We start from the raw sequence: 20,077 nt of genomic DNA on the forward strand, positions 1-20,077 counted from the left end.
TAGAAGCGCGCCTGGACCTGCCGTGGAGATAACAACAAATCGTCGAAGTCATCGGATCGAATCTTGGGAAAGAGGAAGTTCATCAAAAAAGGAAAATCTAAAAGTTCACCATGCAGGGAATTTCACACATTGTTTTTTTTTATTCAATTTCGAATTATTTTAAATAAATCTGGCAGAAACAAACGTATTTTTTATTAGCTTCGTCGTTGATTGAAATTAGTATAAGAAACGTTTGTTTACATGTAAGTTAGTCGACGATTAGACAGCTGTTTTCAATATAACATTCCTTTCTAGTGTGCGCTTTGATTTGACAGCACAGCCGTAAAACCACGCCCCTATTTTTTGTTGAATCTCTTGTTAGATAGCACAGTGTTGTCAAATACATTTGTACAACTTACTCTGATAACTTGCATCTTTTTCTGGCAAATTATACAACAGAAAAAAGTGCGCTTTTTTCAGTTCACAGGAGTTGTAGAACAACCTGTTAAGAAATAAGTTTATCTGACAAAGTGTGTTGCTTGGGTACCGACAACATGTTCTTTTGCACATTAGTTAGTCACTCATTTGAAAAATAATCCCGAAACATGTAAATAATTAGCAAGCGCCATAAAAAAAAACAAACGCGCCAAGTCTTTTGACGTTTGAATCGAAGGTTGAAGAATACCGAGCGAGAAGCAAAGGCAAATAAAGAACAAAGGGTGGCCACCAACACCACCAGCAGCGCCTGTTGGAGTTAGCTAGTGATGCCAGGAAATTTTCTCTATAAATGCTTCTTTTCTTGAGTGTTCGCTTAAAATTTCATCAATTTTGGCGCTGGAAGAAAATAAAGAACTAAGCTGAAAATAAGAATGCATTTGAGAAATATTTTGTTTAAACGCTTGTTAAAGAAATAGCACAACTTTTAATAAAAGTGAAAATAAACAGAAATGTTCATTAAAAGTTGCTCTACTCGTTGGTGTACTTGGTTTTAGTAAACTTCAAGGAACACTCCAGGTTAGTCAGCATCATTCAAACACAACCGCTTATTAGACTTTAAATGGGTATATTTCCCCTAATTATGATTTTTAATGCAGGAAATTGCAGTTCAAATTGATCTCAACTCATTTTCGACAAAAATGGAAAGCACACAACAGACGAAATGTAAAAATTTACATGGACGTTCGAGGTCACTTTAAAGCTGCAAATATATAATTTTGTTGATGCTATCTGTGCAGTAATAAAGCGCAAAGTAAACAGCGCCTTGTTAAAATATTCTATCGTTTCTATTGTACTCGGACCAAACTATACTTTAAATTAAATTAGTTTACCGGCAACAAACAACGCGTTCATCAAAACGCAATTTTCCCGTGCAACTTCCAGTTGTGGCAAAATTGCAGTGCTTTCATTCGCAAAACCAGTTCCGGTTAAATATGCAGCTCGACAAAATCATTATTTTTCAATCAAGTCGATTAGAACGGGCAATCAAACAGAAATTGTTTGGATTTAATCCGGTTGGGACCAAATACTTCAACAGTTGCAATTCACCATGGTGACTGAAGGAAGGATCAGCGCTGCATTGTTTAACGCTGAGTGAACTTATATTCCAATTAATTGCCAATTCAAATTACTGCTTTCATTACGCTTGATTAGCAACGAAAAGCGTTTTTGCTATTCTATTTAACTGGATTTTTTTTTAAATGTCACTAGTAGATCATGCGTAAACAATTCAAAACATTTAAATCTTAATTCGAACCATTGGATTTAAATTTTTTCACTTATTTTTGCTAGTTTTTTTTTTATCTATTTTAGATTAAATTTAAGAGATTAATTCTAGTTGAATTAAATCTTGGGTTGCATCATTACACCAAAAAGACAGCTAAAAGCACATCTAAGAAATTCCACAATGGAAATTAATGTTATTAGACGTGCTTCGTTAGGAACACGGTCACGGTCCGAATTGCAACGGAGTCATTCTGCCAGTAAGTGAACGAGAAGAGCAAAAAAAGGCAGGCAACAAAGTAAGATAAAAGGGTTTTTTTGGGAAAAAAAGATTTTTTCTTCAGCCCACGATATGCTCTGGGAAGTACCACAGGAATTTCCACAGAAAGGGGAAACGAAAAGGACCAAACTTTGCCATTAGTTGGATCGCAGGAAAAGTTCGCAGGACGCCCTCGAGACGAAATAAGCATTCCCTAAAGGTGAAGTAGAGTTAAGGAAGCTAGTTCTGAACGATGCTTTGACATGACATTGTGTTATTTTCTAAAGTAGCACTTTCTTGAAAAAGTAATCGATGAAAAGTACACTTAAAAGGAATTTCGTTGCTTTAATCTGATATTTTTTTCAAAAAGATCCAGAGATAGTTAACTCTCTCATATGGCACGTACCGCTCAATATTAAATTTCTGTAGCATAAAAGAAGTTACAGAATAAATTTCAGCTTACCAGATGCGGCCTTAGGTTTACATTTGAAGCATATGAAGGCAAGTTAGTCAATTTCATGGAAAACTAACAAAAAACTTAAATAGAACAATGTACAAAATGTGTCAACATAGAAGGGCACTATCCACAAATGACGTGGCATTTTTTCAATAATTTGTGATTCCATTATTTAGAGAAGTATTAAAAGGTGTAGTAATGCTTAAATCTATAGTTATGCACCTTTTTCTATAAATGCATTACGCTTGATTCATAATTTATTGCATAAATTTTTAACGGATTTTACTGAATACTGTGTACAAAATTATTTAAAAATGTTTTAATATTTTTGCAGTTGCAGGATTGGGTCCGTAAGCTCGCCAATTGTGGAACTTGGAGACAACAACTTCAATGGTTGCTGTGCACTCTCAAATAAGTTTAAGATATTTAGGAATATTTACACAGAAAGATATAAGACAAAGGTGATATTGACTCAGAAGGCATGATCAACTTCAAGCAATCTAATCAAAACAACAATTATTTCTCATTTCGCAAAGTGTGCTGAAATTAGATATCACAAAACAAAGCATGAATAATGAACCACACGTAATTCGCTGTCAAGCATAAATCAGCACTTGTGTTTCTTCGGCTGAAAGTGACGGTTAACACCTCGAAGAACAGCCTCAAGGCACTTCGGTCTTACCGTGTACTCGGCGAAGCTTCGCATTACTCACACAGATTGAACCTGAGCCGTCCGGAGAGAGGAAAACTTAAATTACATATTGCTCAGTCACCCGCCGCTTTCTTTGAAACACGACCTGCCACGAAGCCAAAAGAAAAAAAAAAAACGAACGAAGCTCGGCAGCAATTTCCCGGGTATCAAAGAAAGCACCATGAAAAATACTTTAATTATGTCCTTTTTCATCCCTCCTGAGCTTTGCTGGTCGGGTGGGAGTGGGAGTGTTTGCTCGTTTTTGTTTTTCTTCTCAGCAACCAAAGCCATTTCTCCAAAGCTCCAAAAGCAAGCTGACCATTAGTTTTCCCAACCGGGGGTCTATAAATTCCGCTTGGGCAGACCGGAGTGGATTCCATTTGCTGTGCTTAGGCGTGACAGTTATTAGGATGATGCGTGAATAATGAGCTGCTCTCGCTCGAGGAGCGTATTTCTTGGGAACTGGTGCCTCCATTTGTCCGGGGACCAGCCCGATTGGCTTCGGGGTAAACAGCAATTTTGGGGTGGCCTGATACTGTCGGTTTACGACACGTTCTGCGCGTCGACCTGAGGTAAATGTAATGTGCGAAAAACGCCCCCTAGGGCCGCGACCTGCCGACCATAGTTGGGTGACTTACTCATGGTCGGTCGTACCTCAAACGGAAGAGAATTAAAGGAAGCGTTTGTCTGCTAGATTACTTCAATTTACCTTTCTTTATAACAAAATGAAAACCAAACTGTTCAATTCTCTACCATCTCTTAATCTTCAAAAGTTGATTTGCTGCAGAGAATGTTACATTTCAAAACATTTTTTGAAGCAAGTCCGTAGATCATTTTTGCCCGTGGATAAACATGTCAGCGATCTGCAATTCTCACCAACACATATAATCGTGGCGCGTCCCCGAGCAACACTTCAGAGAGAAAAATATTTTGGTGCTCTGTCCCTCACAATTTATCAAGCGTCGGATCAGCAACCAAGAAGTTGATGGTTCAAAAAACAGCAGTCGGCAGGGTTGTTAAAATATCAAAATATCAGCTCTCAGCAACTACAATCCCTATCCCGCCTGAATACTCATGGCTCAAATACAACTGCTCATCTCTCTTCATTGAAACTATAAGCGCCGAACATAGCCGAACGCGTTTTCGTGTTTACACACTCGCGAATGACATTTTCCTTTTCTCTCATTCTCGCTTCCACGATCATGCTACCGCAACAGCGTTTAACCACAAAAGCCGCCACAAACCCAATTTTGCAAAGGCAGTTTAACGGGACGTCATGCGTTGTCGGCTCCTAATCGCCATCTCGCGTTCTCTCATAGAGTTATCTAAGTGCGCATGTATTGCGTGTACGTACACGAAAAAGATTGAGGTTAAATTTTGTCCGGCCAGCAAAATCAAATGGTGCACTGGTGTGTGTACGCGAAACGTCATAAAGCTCTATTGCAGTTTTCGGAGAGATTGAGAGACTCAGCGGTGAGAGCGTGTAGTTGAGGAAAAGGGAAGGAGTGATAGAGAGAGAATGACATCGCTGGGAATCACGAAACACAAGAAGAGATCACACAAGCTATAGTGACGGCCGCTATACTCTCGAATGTTTTTGGTGCAGAAATAATCAATTGATAGCTTTTCTATCACTCATTTGCAACACTGGCAGTCGGTAATTTCGATAATTGTCGGTAATGGGCAAAAATGTCATACCCCTATATCGCAAAAAATGCATGAGGATAGATTACATGCAGAATCTGATATACTTTCAAGCAGCCATGCATCACAATCATGCGACCGCCGGTTGGGTGTATTTACGATATCTCGTGAGGGCAAAATCAAATTGTTCATTCTAGGGCATTCTAGGCCATTCTAGGGCCTTGACGATCTCTATTGCAAGATTCCTACTCAAAACTACAGCATGTCCCTGAGGCACTATATACATTTTGTGATGGAACTTGTGAAATTTGAAAGTTTGACAAAAACCTAGTACCTAGTACTAAGTTTTGTTTAAAATCTCATGTCGAACATTGCACTGCAAAAAGCTCATGAAAAGATGATTTCTAAAACAAGTTCCATAACAAATACTTTTGAAAAAAGAACACATTTCGAATACACCTTCCGAAATATAAACAAAAATAAAGTTATTTGTAAACAACCGTAAAGCACTTTATCAAAATTTCACTGAAGTACTTTTTGATTGCAAATTCAATTTTAAATACAAAAATGAAGTTGGAAAATGTTTGCGACCAATATTTGGTTTTTTTAACCAGTATTGATTCAAAAATGTATACTGCCCCTGATCGCATAAATGTCCCATATGCATTTTCATCGATTTCGAGTTATTGATGCAGTTTGGTTCAAAATTGTGTGCTCTTTCAAAAGAGCCTATGACATCCAGTACTTAGTTCCAGAAATCAGGAGGAAATCCAGTTTTTTCGCGAAAACTTAACACATAGCCTTATGAATGGGACAAACTTCAAATGCGTTTTTCTCAGCTTGCTGTTTATGCATATGGGACATTTATGCGAACATGGGCAGTATAACTCGGTCAATGATTTTTAGCACATTCTAGAAATTTCAGAAAATTTGGCATTTGATACATCAAATTGGCATTTGATGTCCCCTAAAACGTATCAGAAAATAAAATAATAAAAATAGTTTTTTTTTTACAAATCAACGTTTAGTGACAAAAAATGAAATTGAAAATCACTACATTTTTTTCATGTGTATGTATTTCATTGTAGTTCTTATCCATACCTACAACCTTGCCGAAGACACCAAATCGATTAAAAAATTCCTTCAAAAGATACAGATTTTTGAATTTTAATATATCATTTTTGTATGGACAGCTGCCAAATTTGTATGGTAAATTATATGAACAAACGTATGATGCAAAATGGCTTCTTTGGACATACCGAAGGCACCGAAACAGAATCTTTTTTTCAGTTTGCAGATAAAAATATATTGCTAGAAAAAATGTTACAAATTATGAGCCCATTCAACTGGAAAAAATAGAATATAAAATAAACGTTAAATATGTCTCGAAAAAACATTAATTTTATTTTTGCAAGCTTATTTTATTTTGAAATTCAAAGGCAAACAATTGATCATAATTCACCATGTATTTGCCTTTATCAAGCAAAACAATGTATATGGGCTAATGCCAGCTTAACCTGCTCACTCTCAATGTAAACATCCACCAATGTGAATAGGATATTCTCTTTGTTAACAGACTCACAATGGCCCATTGATGTTGTTTTGCTTGACATTGTTTAAATTTAAAGTATATTTGAAATTGTTTGAAAATGTTTGGTTTGTAGTAGAAACTGAAGTAATGTATTGTGTTGCTTGAAATTGATCACGAGAGAAAAAAACGAAAATAAATTTGGGTAGTAAAGAGTTAATACATCAATTTACGGTCATAGAAATCCATCAAAAATTGTGTTTTTAAGCATTTGAAGACTAACGAAATAAGTTTCGATTGATATTTTAACAAAATAACAATTTAATGAAGTTTTTAAAAAGTCTGTGCACCTCAAATAATGTCTGACACGAGCTCAAATGTCTGTGAAACACAGACAAATCTGTGTATCTGGCATCCCTGCTAGAGTGGTGCGTGTCTCGACTGAGCTTTGCTGCTTTCGAACACTTTAGAAGAGTTTCAAACTAGGGTGTGTGTCTTAGACAGTTTTTTTCTGCTGTAGTTTGAGGTGTGCACTTTTGTATAGAGCTTTCCACAAGTTTCACGATTGTCTAAAAATCGCTGCAATCTGCAATATATTTACACCGAATAGCTGTGCGGCAGTGCGTGGCCGAATGGTTACGCTGTCCGCTTTGTAAGCGGATGATTCTGGGTTCGATTCCCATCTGCTCCAACCTTCCATCGGATGAGGAAGTAAAATGTCGGTCCCGGCCTTGGTTGTTAGGCCGTTAAGTCATTCCAGGTGTAGGAGTCGTCTCCATGCCATAAGTACAAACAACACCCCAAACCAAGCCTACTCCGGTGGAATCGCTGGCGGCGGTTGGACTCGCAATCCAAAGGTCGTCAGTTCAAACACTGGGGTGGAAGGTTCCTTGGAGTAGAAAGAGGTTTGGGTGCTCTCCCCATTCAAGCCTTCGGACTCCGAGGTTCGAGCAGAAACTTGCAATAGAGACCACAAAAGACCCGGGGGTCGTTAATGTGGATGGTTTGATTTTTTTTTAGCTGTGCGGCAGTTGTTTGTCATTTTTCGGAAAAAGTTGATTAACACTTCAAGGTACCTCATGAAATGACCGTGTGGTGGAAACCATCTCGAATTCACAACTCATTTACTCGGTCGCTAATGAGAATGTCACATGCAGCATGATCACACCTAAACCTACAAACACACACACTGAGGACACGGTCGTTGGCCAAATTTTATCGTGACTGCAGGCAATCTCCAACCACCCAAAACTTGAACGTCAAAGGCAGCTCCAGCACGGCAGCAGCGAGTTAAAAGAACGTAATTAATTCATAATTTTATTATTCGCGAGCGATGCCGCTTCGGAGCTTTTTGGAGAGCTTTTCCGCCTGTCGTCGAATGTCACCGAAAAACAGGGTGGAACGGGACAGAGAGTGAGAGAGAAAAACACGTTCACATGTGGCCCCTGACAATGCTCGGGAGGGAAAAGTTTAGACGCCTCGTTCGGTGTTTGTCAGATCGTGACACGTGTGCCAACCACGCGAGCACCAGTACAAACACAGACACCTCGGTGAGTTTATTCAATTACCGGAGTGAAATAGGGTGAACGGAACGTATTACTTGGTGGTGCTTTCGATGGCTCAGTGGCTCCGTTTCATTTAACTTTTTCTCTCAACAATAACTTATTTCGAATTCCGTATTCATAAAGCTTGGGAAAACATTTTTTTTATGAGAAATGGATTGTGAAACCCATTTTGTGTTGTTTATGATTGTGTATACACAGAAAAAAAAATCATGGTAATATTACATCTGGGAAGGGGTACATCTTTTATGTCAGAAAAAAGGTGTAATTTTACCTCTGGAAATGTGTAATTTTACCACTTTCCTGGTGTAATGTCACTTTTTCAGTCTAAATTGAGGTAAAATTACATCATAAAAGAGGTAATATTCAACCTTCCAAAATTAAAGCTTCCAAATTTACATTATTTTTTCTGTGTAACTAGACTGTGATGATTCTAAGCTTTCGGCAACTTGACGGTATTCTTTAAAAATACCCTGGTCTTGGGTATCACTGTTTGGAAAATAAATTTGAATTTTGTTGAATACAACACGTTTTTAAGATTTGAGAGTTTAAAAAATGGAACTGTGTTTTAATACTTGAACATAACAATTGTTCTAAAATTATCACTAAATCATATCTGGAATGTACGAATGCGCTAAGCTTGAACCCTCAAAATGGACTCCAAAATATAGAATAATTGTTTCGTAGGGTCACGCACAAAACCAACTATTTTTCTGCACATTTTTATGAACTATGTTCTACCCAAGAGGTGTAAATATTTATTTAATATAGTTTTAAAAAGTCTGTTTACCTCAAAAATGTCTGGCAAAAGCTAAAATGTCTGTGAAACACAGAAAAATCTGTGCATCTGGAATCCTTGGTCTCGACGATAAACTTAACTTCATGTGTGTATTTGGCACTTTTCACATTTTTTACCGTTTAAATGACACTTGACGATTATTTTTTCATGATTTCATAAGAAATTGATTCATAGATGTCCAATAAATATATCTTTGGCATAAGTTTGTTAAAATATTTTTAAAAGTCAAGTGAAAGATTGGTCCGGCTACGAGCCGAATGGATTTTTCACATAAAATTGAGTTTAAAACCACTTGGAAACATATGTTTACGAACTTTTGCCAAAGTTATGTTGACAAAAACTTTTTTAAATATTTGTACCAGCCAAAGTAAGAGAAAAAATGACTCAAAAATGTAAAAATTGAGCCAAAAAAGTTGGGCAAGTCTGTAGCCTATATGACAAATTTTGTCGTGAAGTTACAATGGTTTAACGTTCTTTTTCAGTTTTTTTGGCTATAACTAGGAAATTTAAAGAAAACACCTAAATATTTTTACAGATTCTGTAAGTACGTAAATTTGCCAATAGAATCAACTTTGAATTTATGAGTTTTTTTTAAAGGCTGCTCTATAAATCAACATAAACTAGACTCTTTCATCCAGAGTTTTTTTTTTTTGAAAAGGACCAATAAACTATTGTCTTTCATATGTTTATAGGACCTAATAAAAAAAACTCTAGTCATGTTTTTTTTTTTATCTTTAATTCACAATGCAAATTTCAGACAAAAGACTATTTTTTTGGCGGGGTTTTATAAAAAGTTCCCAAAACTGTATTCAAATGCAAAGATAGTGCTTTGGCGTTTTCATCAGAATTTGTGGCAATTTTCTGCAATATCTTTGCCCAAGACGCCAAAGCTGTATCTCTTAACTGTCAAAAGTTAGAATTCCCATAGCCTGCTGTGATGAGTATTTAAAAAAACAAATTTAACCAAAAGTAGGCCATGACAACGCCGAACAATGTTGTAGAACATGTCAAAGCACGAAAATGCTTACTTTTAGCTCTGATCAATTAAGTTCGTGAAAACTACCTTTTGAACCACTGTGCAAACCTGCTCCAGTAGACTCGCTTATCGGTGGTTGGACTCGCAATCCCAAGGTCGTCAGTTTGAATCCTGGGGTGGAAGATTCCTTGGAGTAAAAAGTGGTTTGGGTGCAAGCGTCTTGAATTCGGATCCGTCATCTAGCCATCACAGTTTCATTAATAACTGCATAACCTTTATTTCAACAAGCCACGAAGCCTAAAAATTCGCTTTCTTCCATTCAAGTCTCGTATGATAAATAACTTCAATTTTCCATCACAATTCGTTGAAAGAAATCACGCCTTCGAAACAGTCCGCACCACGGCGCGCCAAGCTGGTAACCCGGCGCCGAATCCGCGGCTATACGACATTTTTCTTCCTGTTAATTTGCTTGGTTCCATCTGCCTGTCAGGGGAAATAAAGCTTGAAAGTGGATGAGGCGCGAGGTCACGCCGTATCATTCTTCCCCGAAGCAGCAGCAGCAGCAGTCACCACTTCCAGAGCTGGTTAGACTGATTCAGAATTGGTAAAAAAAATGTCGCAATCTTTTCAACGGGGTCTATTAGGGCAATTTCAAAGTCAGAATTGTCGGGATCTAATCCCCGACAACACTGGTTGACAGATCAACTATGGGTGACGTCTACATATAAGAAGAGGTTAGTTAGTGGAAATCATAGTGTAACGCGATCGGGCACGCGAGTGGTGGCGGCAATAAAAGTTATTAGCCGCCTGTGATGTGTTTCATTGATAATCCACGCAAGGGCCTACAAGAATCATTTTTCGATGAATAAACACAAACAAATACAAAATTATCTTTCCGTCAACTTTCAACACAGCCTAAGCCCCCACGATTTGCCGGATCCTTATGAATATAAAATTCTGCTTTCGTGGGTGGCACTTCCGGCCGGGTGGCCTCCCCGGCATGAAGACGTCAAGGACGATAATTCTTCGAATGAATTAGGAGACTTATTGTAAATTGCTACCGTGTGATGCTCCAAATTACGTCCCGATAGGCCCATTTGTTATAAGTACACACTGTGTGCATGTGAGTGAGTGTATGAGGGTGGAAAATTCTACACACACAAACACACATCTTTTTCGTCGCTCTCTTTGGAATGAAAAATGGCGCGTGTGTGAATGCATCAGCATAAATTTATTCTTCACAGTTACAGGTCTTTGAGCGGGAGAGCAAGGTTCCGGAGGAAGTTAAATCTTGGCGAAGCGATGAATGTTTTGATGTAATGTTCCCTTCTTTGTCGTATGCATGGATTTGAGACAAAAGTGTGCGAACTTTATGTGTGATACGTTTTATTATTAAGGCGTGCCTTCTTATGTAAAAAGGTTTACGCTCTCATCTGGATGGCATCGTTTTACGGTCGGTGCCATCCGGTTCATCCTTCATCTCTGGAGTGCCAACCAGAATTCGTTTAATGTGACACGTTCATCAATATACACTGCTGGCTGATGACAATGGAATTTAACACTTGGTACGCTTTTTTATGGGTCTATTATCCGTAATTATGTTCTGTGCCACGCTCATCTTAATGAAAACTCAGACTAACCAAGCCATTGTGACCAAGCGAGCGAATAATACTAATGACAAAGGTAATGAACGCGAGACGTGAGTCTTCAAGTTTCTTAAAGGTTGAACATTTTGCAGCAAGTAAGCTTTTTTATATATTTTTTGTTGAAAATTATCGATTATTACCACAAATAACCCTCTTCCCTGACTGATTTCTTTAAAAACCGATTAAAAACTGTAACAATATCAATTGAACATAATTAATTATGCATAACTTTGTGTTCAGGAGGGACAATTATCCTGGTAAAATGTAATAGCAAATCAGTTACTTCTGGAAACGTTCAGTGATATATTAACCCCTAACCATAGATTAGAGCGTTCCTGCTCAGTGTTGGTAAATCACTCAACTTTCAACACATTACGACACCTGCCACTTACGTGTCACAATCGTATGTTGAACCCGGCCGTGTCAGTTATTTACCCTTTTGCTGTATCATCTCTCGGTAAGTTACGTCCAGTGGGAGCATTTACGGACCCAAAACATCATCATTCGACTCGTTGAGCAAACTGTCGGTCGCACATCACCACGATGCCAACGTACGAACGAGTTCAGATCCCTCGTGTCATGTGTTTTCCAAACTTTTAATGACCTTTCGCCCCGTTGTTCAATATTTGTTTTCGCATACTTCCGATGGCGTGGTCCCGGCTCCTTTGCCTCAACCATCGCCCTCGCTGCGTGATTGAGGGTGGATCCATCGGGTCCCCTCGTGAAAAAAACTTCCAGCAACTCGGGATAGAGTTTTTTTATGTTTCAATTTATGTTTGCTAAACACGCGCACGCTGCCAGGCGAAAACCCGCGCAAAAAAGAGTGCGCATTGTACCGTTTGCTGGGTTGATTTATACCTGAGTTTTTTTTTATTGTTGCATTCCAAATGTCAAATTAATCCACTTTGCATTTATTCAAAAATAATTGACGGATCGTACTCTGCAGGTATGTAATCCGAACAGCAAATCTGATCAACTACCTGTACGTGCTGTTGTCCCTCAAGGTAGCATTTTGGGTACAATTTTATACAATTTTTACTTCTGACTTGCCTGATTTGCCCTCACTTTTTTCTGATGATACAAGCATCTCCGCCAAAGGTAGAATCCTTCGTGTCATCACAAAAAGATTACAAAAAAGCTTGGATATTTTTAATTCTTATTTGAAAGAATGGAAAAAATTTCCAAATGCTGCAAAAACTCAACTTATTATTATCCCTCACAAACCAAAGGCTGATTTTCTTAAACCAAAAAGTCATCACATTATAAAGATGAATGAGGTAATTTTAAAGTGGGAGGATGAAGTGAAATATCTTGGACTTGCTTTTGACAAAAACCTTACTTACAAGGATCACATTGAAAGTATACAGGTTAAATGTAACAAATATATTAAATGTTTGTATCCACTTATAAACAGGAATTCTAGACTTTGTCTCAAGAATAAACTGTTAATTTATAAACAAATTTTCAGACCTGCCATGTTTTATGCTGTGCCGATCTGGACAAGCTGTTGCTTAACCAGGAAGAAAAAACTTCAGAGGATTCAGAACGAAATTCTGAAAATGATTCTGAAACTTCCTCCCTGGTTCAGCACCAGTGAACTTCATCTATTAGCCGAAATTGACACTTTGGATGTTATGTCCAATAAGATAATTGATGCATTTCGACAAAAATCATTGCAGTCTTCAGTTGCATTTATCCGCTCATTATATAGTTTATAAGTTAGTTTTAAGGTATCCCTTTTCCCTTTTGTACATGTAGGACATTTGAAATCAGTGAATAGCGAAAGCTGCCATATTTCATGAATAAATGAAAGTTGCTTGTATTAAAAAAAAATGTGATTGGACACTCAATATTATTTTTAACTGAATGAATGTACATGGAAAAGAAAATGTAAATAAATATAAATTAAAAAAAATCTAGTTTTTTTTTAATAAAATGTTTTTTTGAAGGCTGGTCATGTACAAAATGGGCATGGAATATCCGGAAATCTGTATCTGTAATTTTGCTACAAATCAGCATCTAATTTTACCAGAATCTGAGTTAAAGTATACCAGTATCTGCATGAAACTGCCTCATGCATTTTTTTTTTTGCGATAGGCCGTATGACAATTTTGCACGTTACCGACAATTGTCGACATTACCGACGGCTATTTGATTGTATTGTAACTTTTTTTAATTGAACGAGAGTTGAACCATTAACTTCTTGGTTCGCAACAATCTAAATATTCTGTTTGACATTATATTCGGATTTTATAAAAATCAAATCTTCTCAAAAATTCAGATCTTTACACCCACAGGAAATTTTTTTTATCAAAATCGGTCATAGTGGATTTGCTACAAAAAAAAAACCCTTTTATACCAGATTTAGCAGCAAGCTCGTAGATCAATTTGTCAGCGATCTACAGTACTCACCAATACTCAAATCTTCTGATCCTTTTGTATGTAGCCTTGTATAGAAAAACTAATGATTCAAAACCAAATTTGAAGCTTAATTTGAAGCTTAAAAGCCAAATTTGAAGCCTAAAAGAGCCTGCGGGCCAAATGTTCAAAGTAGATTACCTAAAAATTAAATTACTTTATTTTCATTTAAAATATACTAAAAAATACATCTACATCTACATAGCAAGCAAAAATTACCGTTTTCTATCAGATTTATTGATATTATTGTTTGAGTGTTTGTAAAATAATATTTAGTTTAATGTACTTGTGTTTTTACAGAAATTTTAAAGTTTTTTTTTAAATGCTGACATGAAATCTGAACAATTTATGTAACGGCCTAACTATAACTTTAGATTAAGTGTTGCAGAAAAAAATTAAATTACAAGCCAGATTTCAAAATTTCAATAAAAAAAATATAGAAAATGAATAATACATCCAGTACAGTTAATTTCCATTTTTTTCAAAAAAATAAAAATTTCGACGTAAAAACACTGCAAGTAAACGCCCAAAAATGCATTTTCATTTGATTTCAGCTGATTGCACATAGTTTTTATTTTGTTATACTTTTCGTCCCTGATTTCTCGAGCCGAGGAGGGTTGAAGTGACCAAAGCATTGTAAAATATTTGCAACAGCCTTATTCCTCCAATTTAAAAATTTTGTCTGCTTGAATCAAATGGTAGTCGATCAGATTCGTTATTCAACTGTCATGAATTCGAATCCCGAGGTGGAAAGGTTCTAAGTGCAAAGTAAGTTTGAGGCTCAGTTCATAAAAGGGGTAAAAAATTTATATTAAATACTTATATTTTTGATATTTTTACAGTTTTCGACCTTAGTCAATTTTGAACAATTCATAGATATTTCCAAAAATGTTTGATGAAAATTTCGACGATATTTACTACTTTCACTCACACTGAAAAGTGTACAATTGCTTCAATAAAAAATGATTGAACAAAATATTTGTGTGTTGTAAAATGGGGATCAAAATATGTTTAAATCATTAGTTTTATATTAGAAAGAAATAAAAAAACATAAGCAAAAGTTTAAAATGAAATTTCTGTTTGAAAAGCAATAACTCACTTAACAAATGGTCACAGAAAAACATTAACTCACTTTACAATTGGTCAATGGGCCATTCTACATGATTATTCAAAATGGGTCCGCGGGCCATACTTTGGTCACCTCTGTTATACACACTCATAGATTCGTTCAATTTTCATTGCTGAGTTGATAGGTACATACGAGCTTCAATTAGCCTTACCAGCGAGATAGGTAAAAAATAGTTAGTTTTATTTAAAATTTAATTAAATAATTTTCATACCTTGCCAAAAAAAAATCGTAAGATCAGTCTCGTTTAAAGTAATTCTTTTTGATGCCGTTTTGACGTTTGACACTTACCTTGAAGGCAAATAACAATCACTTGGTAATGCAAACGTTTAATTAATTTCCCGGCACTCTCATAACAAGTCTATTTTTACCTCGGATTACGGTTCCGTCGTCGCGGAACTGTCTCTCTTCGATTCTTATCACACGAGGATTCTGTGATGAAGAGAGAAAAACTTCTCCAGCACAAGACATACTGTACAGGACCTTCCACCTCCCCCCACCTCCTTCCACGACCTTGGAAAAGAAGGACTCGAGACGCAGTCCGTATAAAAGTTTTACGAACGCAAATAGTAATAATATCTTTCCTTGTCTGTTCTTTCGTATTTCCAGCAACTGCCATCGCCGCCACCGCCGCTCGGACCTGGCAACTTTGCGACGACTGACGACGGCAACGACGAGTTGAGGTGTTTATTCTAGCGGAAATGTCGCCTGGAGATGGTTTTATGAATTCATTCTCATAACGAGCGCAGCCTCCGGAAATGATAGAGCCGTTTCATTTTTTTACGATTCCGGCCCAAAGTGAAAAACCAGGAAGTGGGGGTGAAAAGGGGGACGGGGCACAGCTTTTTTTAATTTAATCATAATAATGCAAGTGGCAATGTGTTTTTAACGGTGCGTTAAAAGTGTGCGAGATAATTAATCATTATAAAATTCGACCGCAGATGCCCAGCCAGCTGAAGAAAAACCGTGTGTCGGGTGGAAAAGCGGCCGGAAAAGCAACCGCAAAGCCCAAATTGTAACGCAAGTTCGACAGCGTTCCGGATCGCATGAAAATTTGCAGAAACACGTAAAATTAATTTGCTCGCAGCTGTCTTCCCCATCAGCAACCTTCGTGGGGGAGGTTGTCCGACGGGTGGAAACGCAGAACAACATGTTTGCAGTCGCAAAGTGCAATCGTAATTGAAAAAAGTGACCAAATTAAATAATTGTATTGAATCGGGAAAAGAGAGTAAGAGAGAGAGAGAGTGTGTGTGTGTGTGTGTGAAAAAAGCCACCCACTTAATGAGGAAAAATCAGTGGAGCAGAACGGGAAAATCGGAGATCGCAGTAATGGAATTAATGAAAACCAAATCGATTCAGCATCATTTATTTTATTGGATAATCATATTCCTGTTGCTGACGACGTCACCGCTGTCCCTGCGGGCAAATCCGGAAACGCCGATTTTCAGGGTGGATCCCCTAGGTAAGCTTCACCAACTATCAATTTAAATGCACACATAAAAAATATGAGCGAGAGTTGGGCTACACCAGTTATGAAGTAGGCAGACAAATTCATGATATATTTTATGTTTTATATATCACCTATATAAATTACTGCTCCTTTTTTTGGTACCATGGACTTATTTTATGTTCCAAATATCTCTTATCATCGTCACGACTAGTCAAAAAGTTTTTTTTATAAAAATGCTTATTTACCACGGAGGTTTTTGAGGGGATCGGGAAACTCAGAATGAAAACAGATTATAAAATATCTACAGTCCCGACTTGATTATCCAAAGCCTCGATTATCCGATGGTTTTTTTTTATTTTCTTGTTTTTAACATCAAATTTGAGTTCTGCAACCCCATTTTAGTCAAATTTGAATAGTTGATTGCCTATTAAATAACAAAATGCATTTTTTCAATATTTCGTCCCCGCCATATTGGCCGCCATTCTGTATTTAAAAATTCTAAATCACTTAAGCGTATTTTAAGGGTCATACTTAAGCTCGATAATCAAAAATTAGACAAAGAAAAAAAAGTTTTTTCATGATTAGATTATCTGAAGTTTTGATTATCCGAAGTGATTTTTTTCCGAGGCCTTCGGAGAAATAGACTCTACCACAGCCTCTTGAAACAGCATCCGCCATATCCTCCGTAAATGGATTTGATGTCCTAGAACAAATCCTGTCATTTTGGCAAAAACTACCTCTCGAAAAATCAACTTTTTAATAATATTTTTGTTGGAATGGCTCAAAAAGTACCCAACTATTTGAAAATCTCTGCTTCAAACACTGTAGCATGTCAATACGATTCCCTCGAACAATAAACACTGTTGGATGACTTCTTTTTACCAAATTTGAGCATCATTTTAGTTTCTTTGAATGTCACCCGCTCTAAGGGGGATTGTGTCAATTTTCAAACGATTGGTAGAGTTCATCAAATTCTACCATATTTTGTGAAAATGTTTTTTTTTGTTCGATGCCACTATCCACTGCGACCAGGAATTAGATCTATTGCGGACTTGCAGTTCTATTTTTATAGAATCACAAAGGCTTCTTCTGTTATTAGGCAGATGGGACACGCACACACGCTATTGTTGAGCGAGTGTGTCGAGCGATCCACTGCCGTAACTTCGCCGCCGAAGAGGTTTGAATGTTTTTTCAATCCTCTTTGGCTCTGCCTTTTCCATACTGTCCAAATGTATCGCTAGAACCGAAGTGCACATTTTACGTTTACTTATACCCAGCTAGCCCTTAAATTCTGGTTTCTGAAAAACTCGTCCCTTCAAAGCACTTTTTGCGAACGGGCCGTGGAGCTCTGCAGGGCAATTATACAGAGAACAGTTGGTCCTTATACATGTGAAGAGTACAGGGAAAATGTTGTGAAAATGTTAGTAAACTATCTAATAACAATTCTACGTTAAAAGATGATATTTAAATTGTTTTTGTTATTAAGAAATGACGAGAGGTGTTTTCTGACCCATAGTCACCCCACTGACGGTACAAAAAGAACTTAAATATACAAATTCAAATACCTTAACTGCCCCTGTCCGCATTAATGTCCCATATGCATGTTCATCACTTTTGAGTTAATGATGCAGGTTGGTTCAAATCATGGGCTCATTCAGAAAATTTCCATTTCTTTGGTCTACAAAACCGGACCCCTTGCGTTTTTCTCAGCTTGCTTTCATATGGGACATTTATGCGAACATGGTCAATTTAATACATAAGATACCTAAAACACTTAAATTACTGCTGCTGCCATATGTAAATTTTACTAACAATATGGAAAATTTTACAAAACACAATTTTTAACGATTTTTAACAATTTTGAACCAACAAATTATCAGACCAAACTCTTTTCCGCGCACACAAACCGATAGCAATTTGTTTTTTTTTTTGCCTTCCTCACCTTACTGAGGAAAGGCTATAAAATCACTCGAAAAATGAACATATTAATTTGACCTCGTAGACCCACCTTCACGTATACATATCGACTCAGAATCATGTTCTGAGCAAATGTCTGTGTGGATGTGTGTAGGTGGGTGGACAAAAAAAATGTCACTCTATTATCTCCGGACTGGATGAACGGATTTTGACCGTATTAGTCTCATTCGATCCGTCTTGGGGTCCCATAGGTCTCTATTTAAAATCAACAAGTTTAGTTAAGTACTACAAAAGTTATGCTAAAAAAAACGATTTTGGCGTATGTCCGGAAGATTGTAAAAAGGGTGGTTTTTGCAGGTATTAAAAAGACCTTTCCAATGAGCCCAAAACATTGAAGATCTGAAAGCCCTATCAAAAGTTATAAGCACTTAAGTGTTGTTTATAAACTTTTTGAAGGCCGGATCTCAGATATTTCAATAAAAATGATTTCCGGCTCCATCATGCGACCCATCGTTAGTTAGATAATCGAAAGACAAAACATCGAAGATCTGACAACCTGTTATTTACACACGTTTTGGAGGCCGGATTTCAGATACTGTGATAGAAATGTTGTCTGAATCTTCCATGCGAACTATCGTTGAATAGGTTTTTTATCAGACCTTGCCGATGAGCCAGAAATATTGAAGGTCTGCGAACCCTATCAAAAGAAATGAGTAATAAAGTTGATTTTAAACATGTTAAGGGAGAATGTTGCTATTTTTACTGAATGTATTGACTTTACGAATGTGAGGAAGGCACCAACCATCTGAAGGTGGATTAAGTAACGTTTTTTAATTTATATTTATTCAGATTTTCTCTTCCATGTACATTCATTCAGTTAAAATATTATTGAGTGTCCAATCACAATCGATGACTTTTCACCTCAATTTCAAATACTAGCAACTTTAATTTATTCATGAAATATGTAGCTTTCGCTATTCAGTGATTTCAAATGTAGGAGGTCCTACATGTACAAAAGGATAAAGGGATACCTTAAAACTAACTTATAAACTATATAAAGAGAGGATCAATGCAGCTAAAGACTGCAATGATTTTTGTCGAAATGCATCAATTATCTTATTGGACAAAACATCCAAAGTGTCAATTTCGGATAATAGATGAAGTTCACTGGTGCTGAACCAGGGAGGAAGTTTCAGAATCATTTTCAGAATTTTGTTCTGAATCCTCTGAAGTTTTTTCTTCCTGGTTAAGCAACAGCTTGTCCAGATCGGCACAGCATAAAGCATGGCAGGTCTGAAAATTTGTTTATAAATTAACAGTTTATTATTGAGACAAAGTCTAGAATTCCTGTTTATAAGTGGATACAAACATTTAATATATTTGTTACATTTAACCTGTATACTTTCAATGTGATCCTTGTAAGTAAGGTTTTTGTCAAAAGCAAGTCCAAGATATTTCACTTGATCCTCCCACAATAAAATTACCTCATTCATCTTTATAATGTGATGACTTTTTGGTTTAAGAAAATCAGCCCTTGGTTTGTGAGGGAAAATAATAAGTTGAGTTTTTGCAGCATTTGGAGTAATTTTCCATTCTTTCAAATAAGAATTGAAAATATCCAAGCTTGTTTGTAATCTTCTTGTGATGACACGAAGGCTTCTACCTTTGGCGGAGATGCTTGTATCATCAGCAAAAAGTGATTTCTGACATCCTGGGGGCAAATCAGGCAAGTCAGAAGTAAAAATGTTGTATAAAATTGAACCCAAAATGCTTCCTTGAGGGACGCCAGCACGTACAGGTAGTTGATCAGATTTGCTGTTCTGCTAACATATCTGTAGAGTACGATCCGTCAAATAATTTTGGATAATTTTCACGATATAAATCGGAAAATTAAACCTTTTGCCTT

The 20,077-nt window shown here is 36.9% G+C and overlaps 1 protein-coding gene across 2 annotated transcripts in view; it reads left to right on the forward strand.

Annotated features, from left to right (window-relative positions):
* LOC120421143 (protein eva-1) overlaps positions 1-20,077 on the forward strand; it is a 273,706-nt gene that overhangs the window by 40,882 nt on the left and 212,747 nt on the right. For both annotated transcript variants that reach the window (XM_039584336.2, XM_052711038.1), the window contains exon 3: positions 15,414-16,266. In XM_039584336.2, coding sequence (XP_039440270.1) covers positions 16,086-16,266 — 181 coding nt within the window. In that variant the 5' untranslated portion in view covers positions 15,414-16,085. The remainder of the gene's footprint in view (positions 1-15,413; positions 16,267-20,077) is intronic.

The sequence above is a fragment of the Culex pipiens genome, chromosome 3 (assembly GCF_016801865.2).
Source record: "Culex pipiens pallens isolate TS chromosome 3, TS_CPP_V2, whole genome shotgun sequence".
Classification (NCBI taxonomy): Eukaryota; Metazoa; Arthropoda; class Insecta; order Diptera; family Culicidae; genus Culex; species Culex pipiens.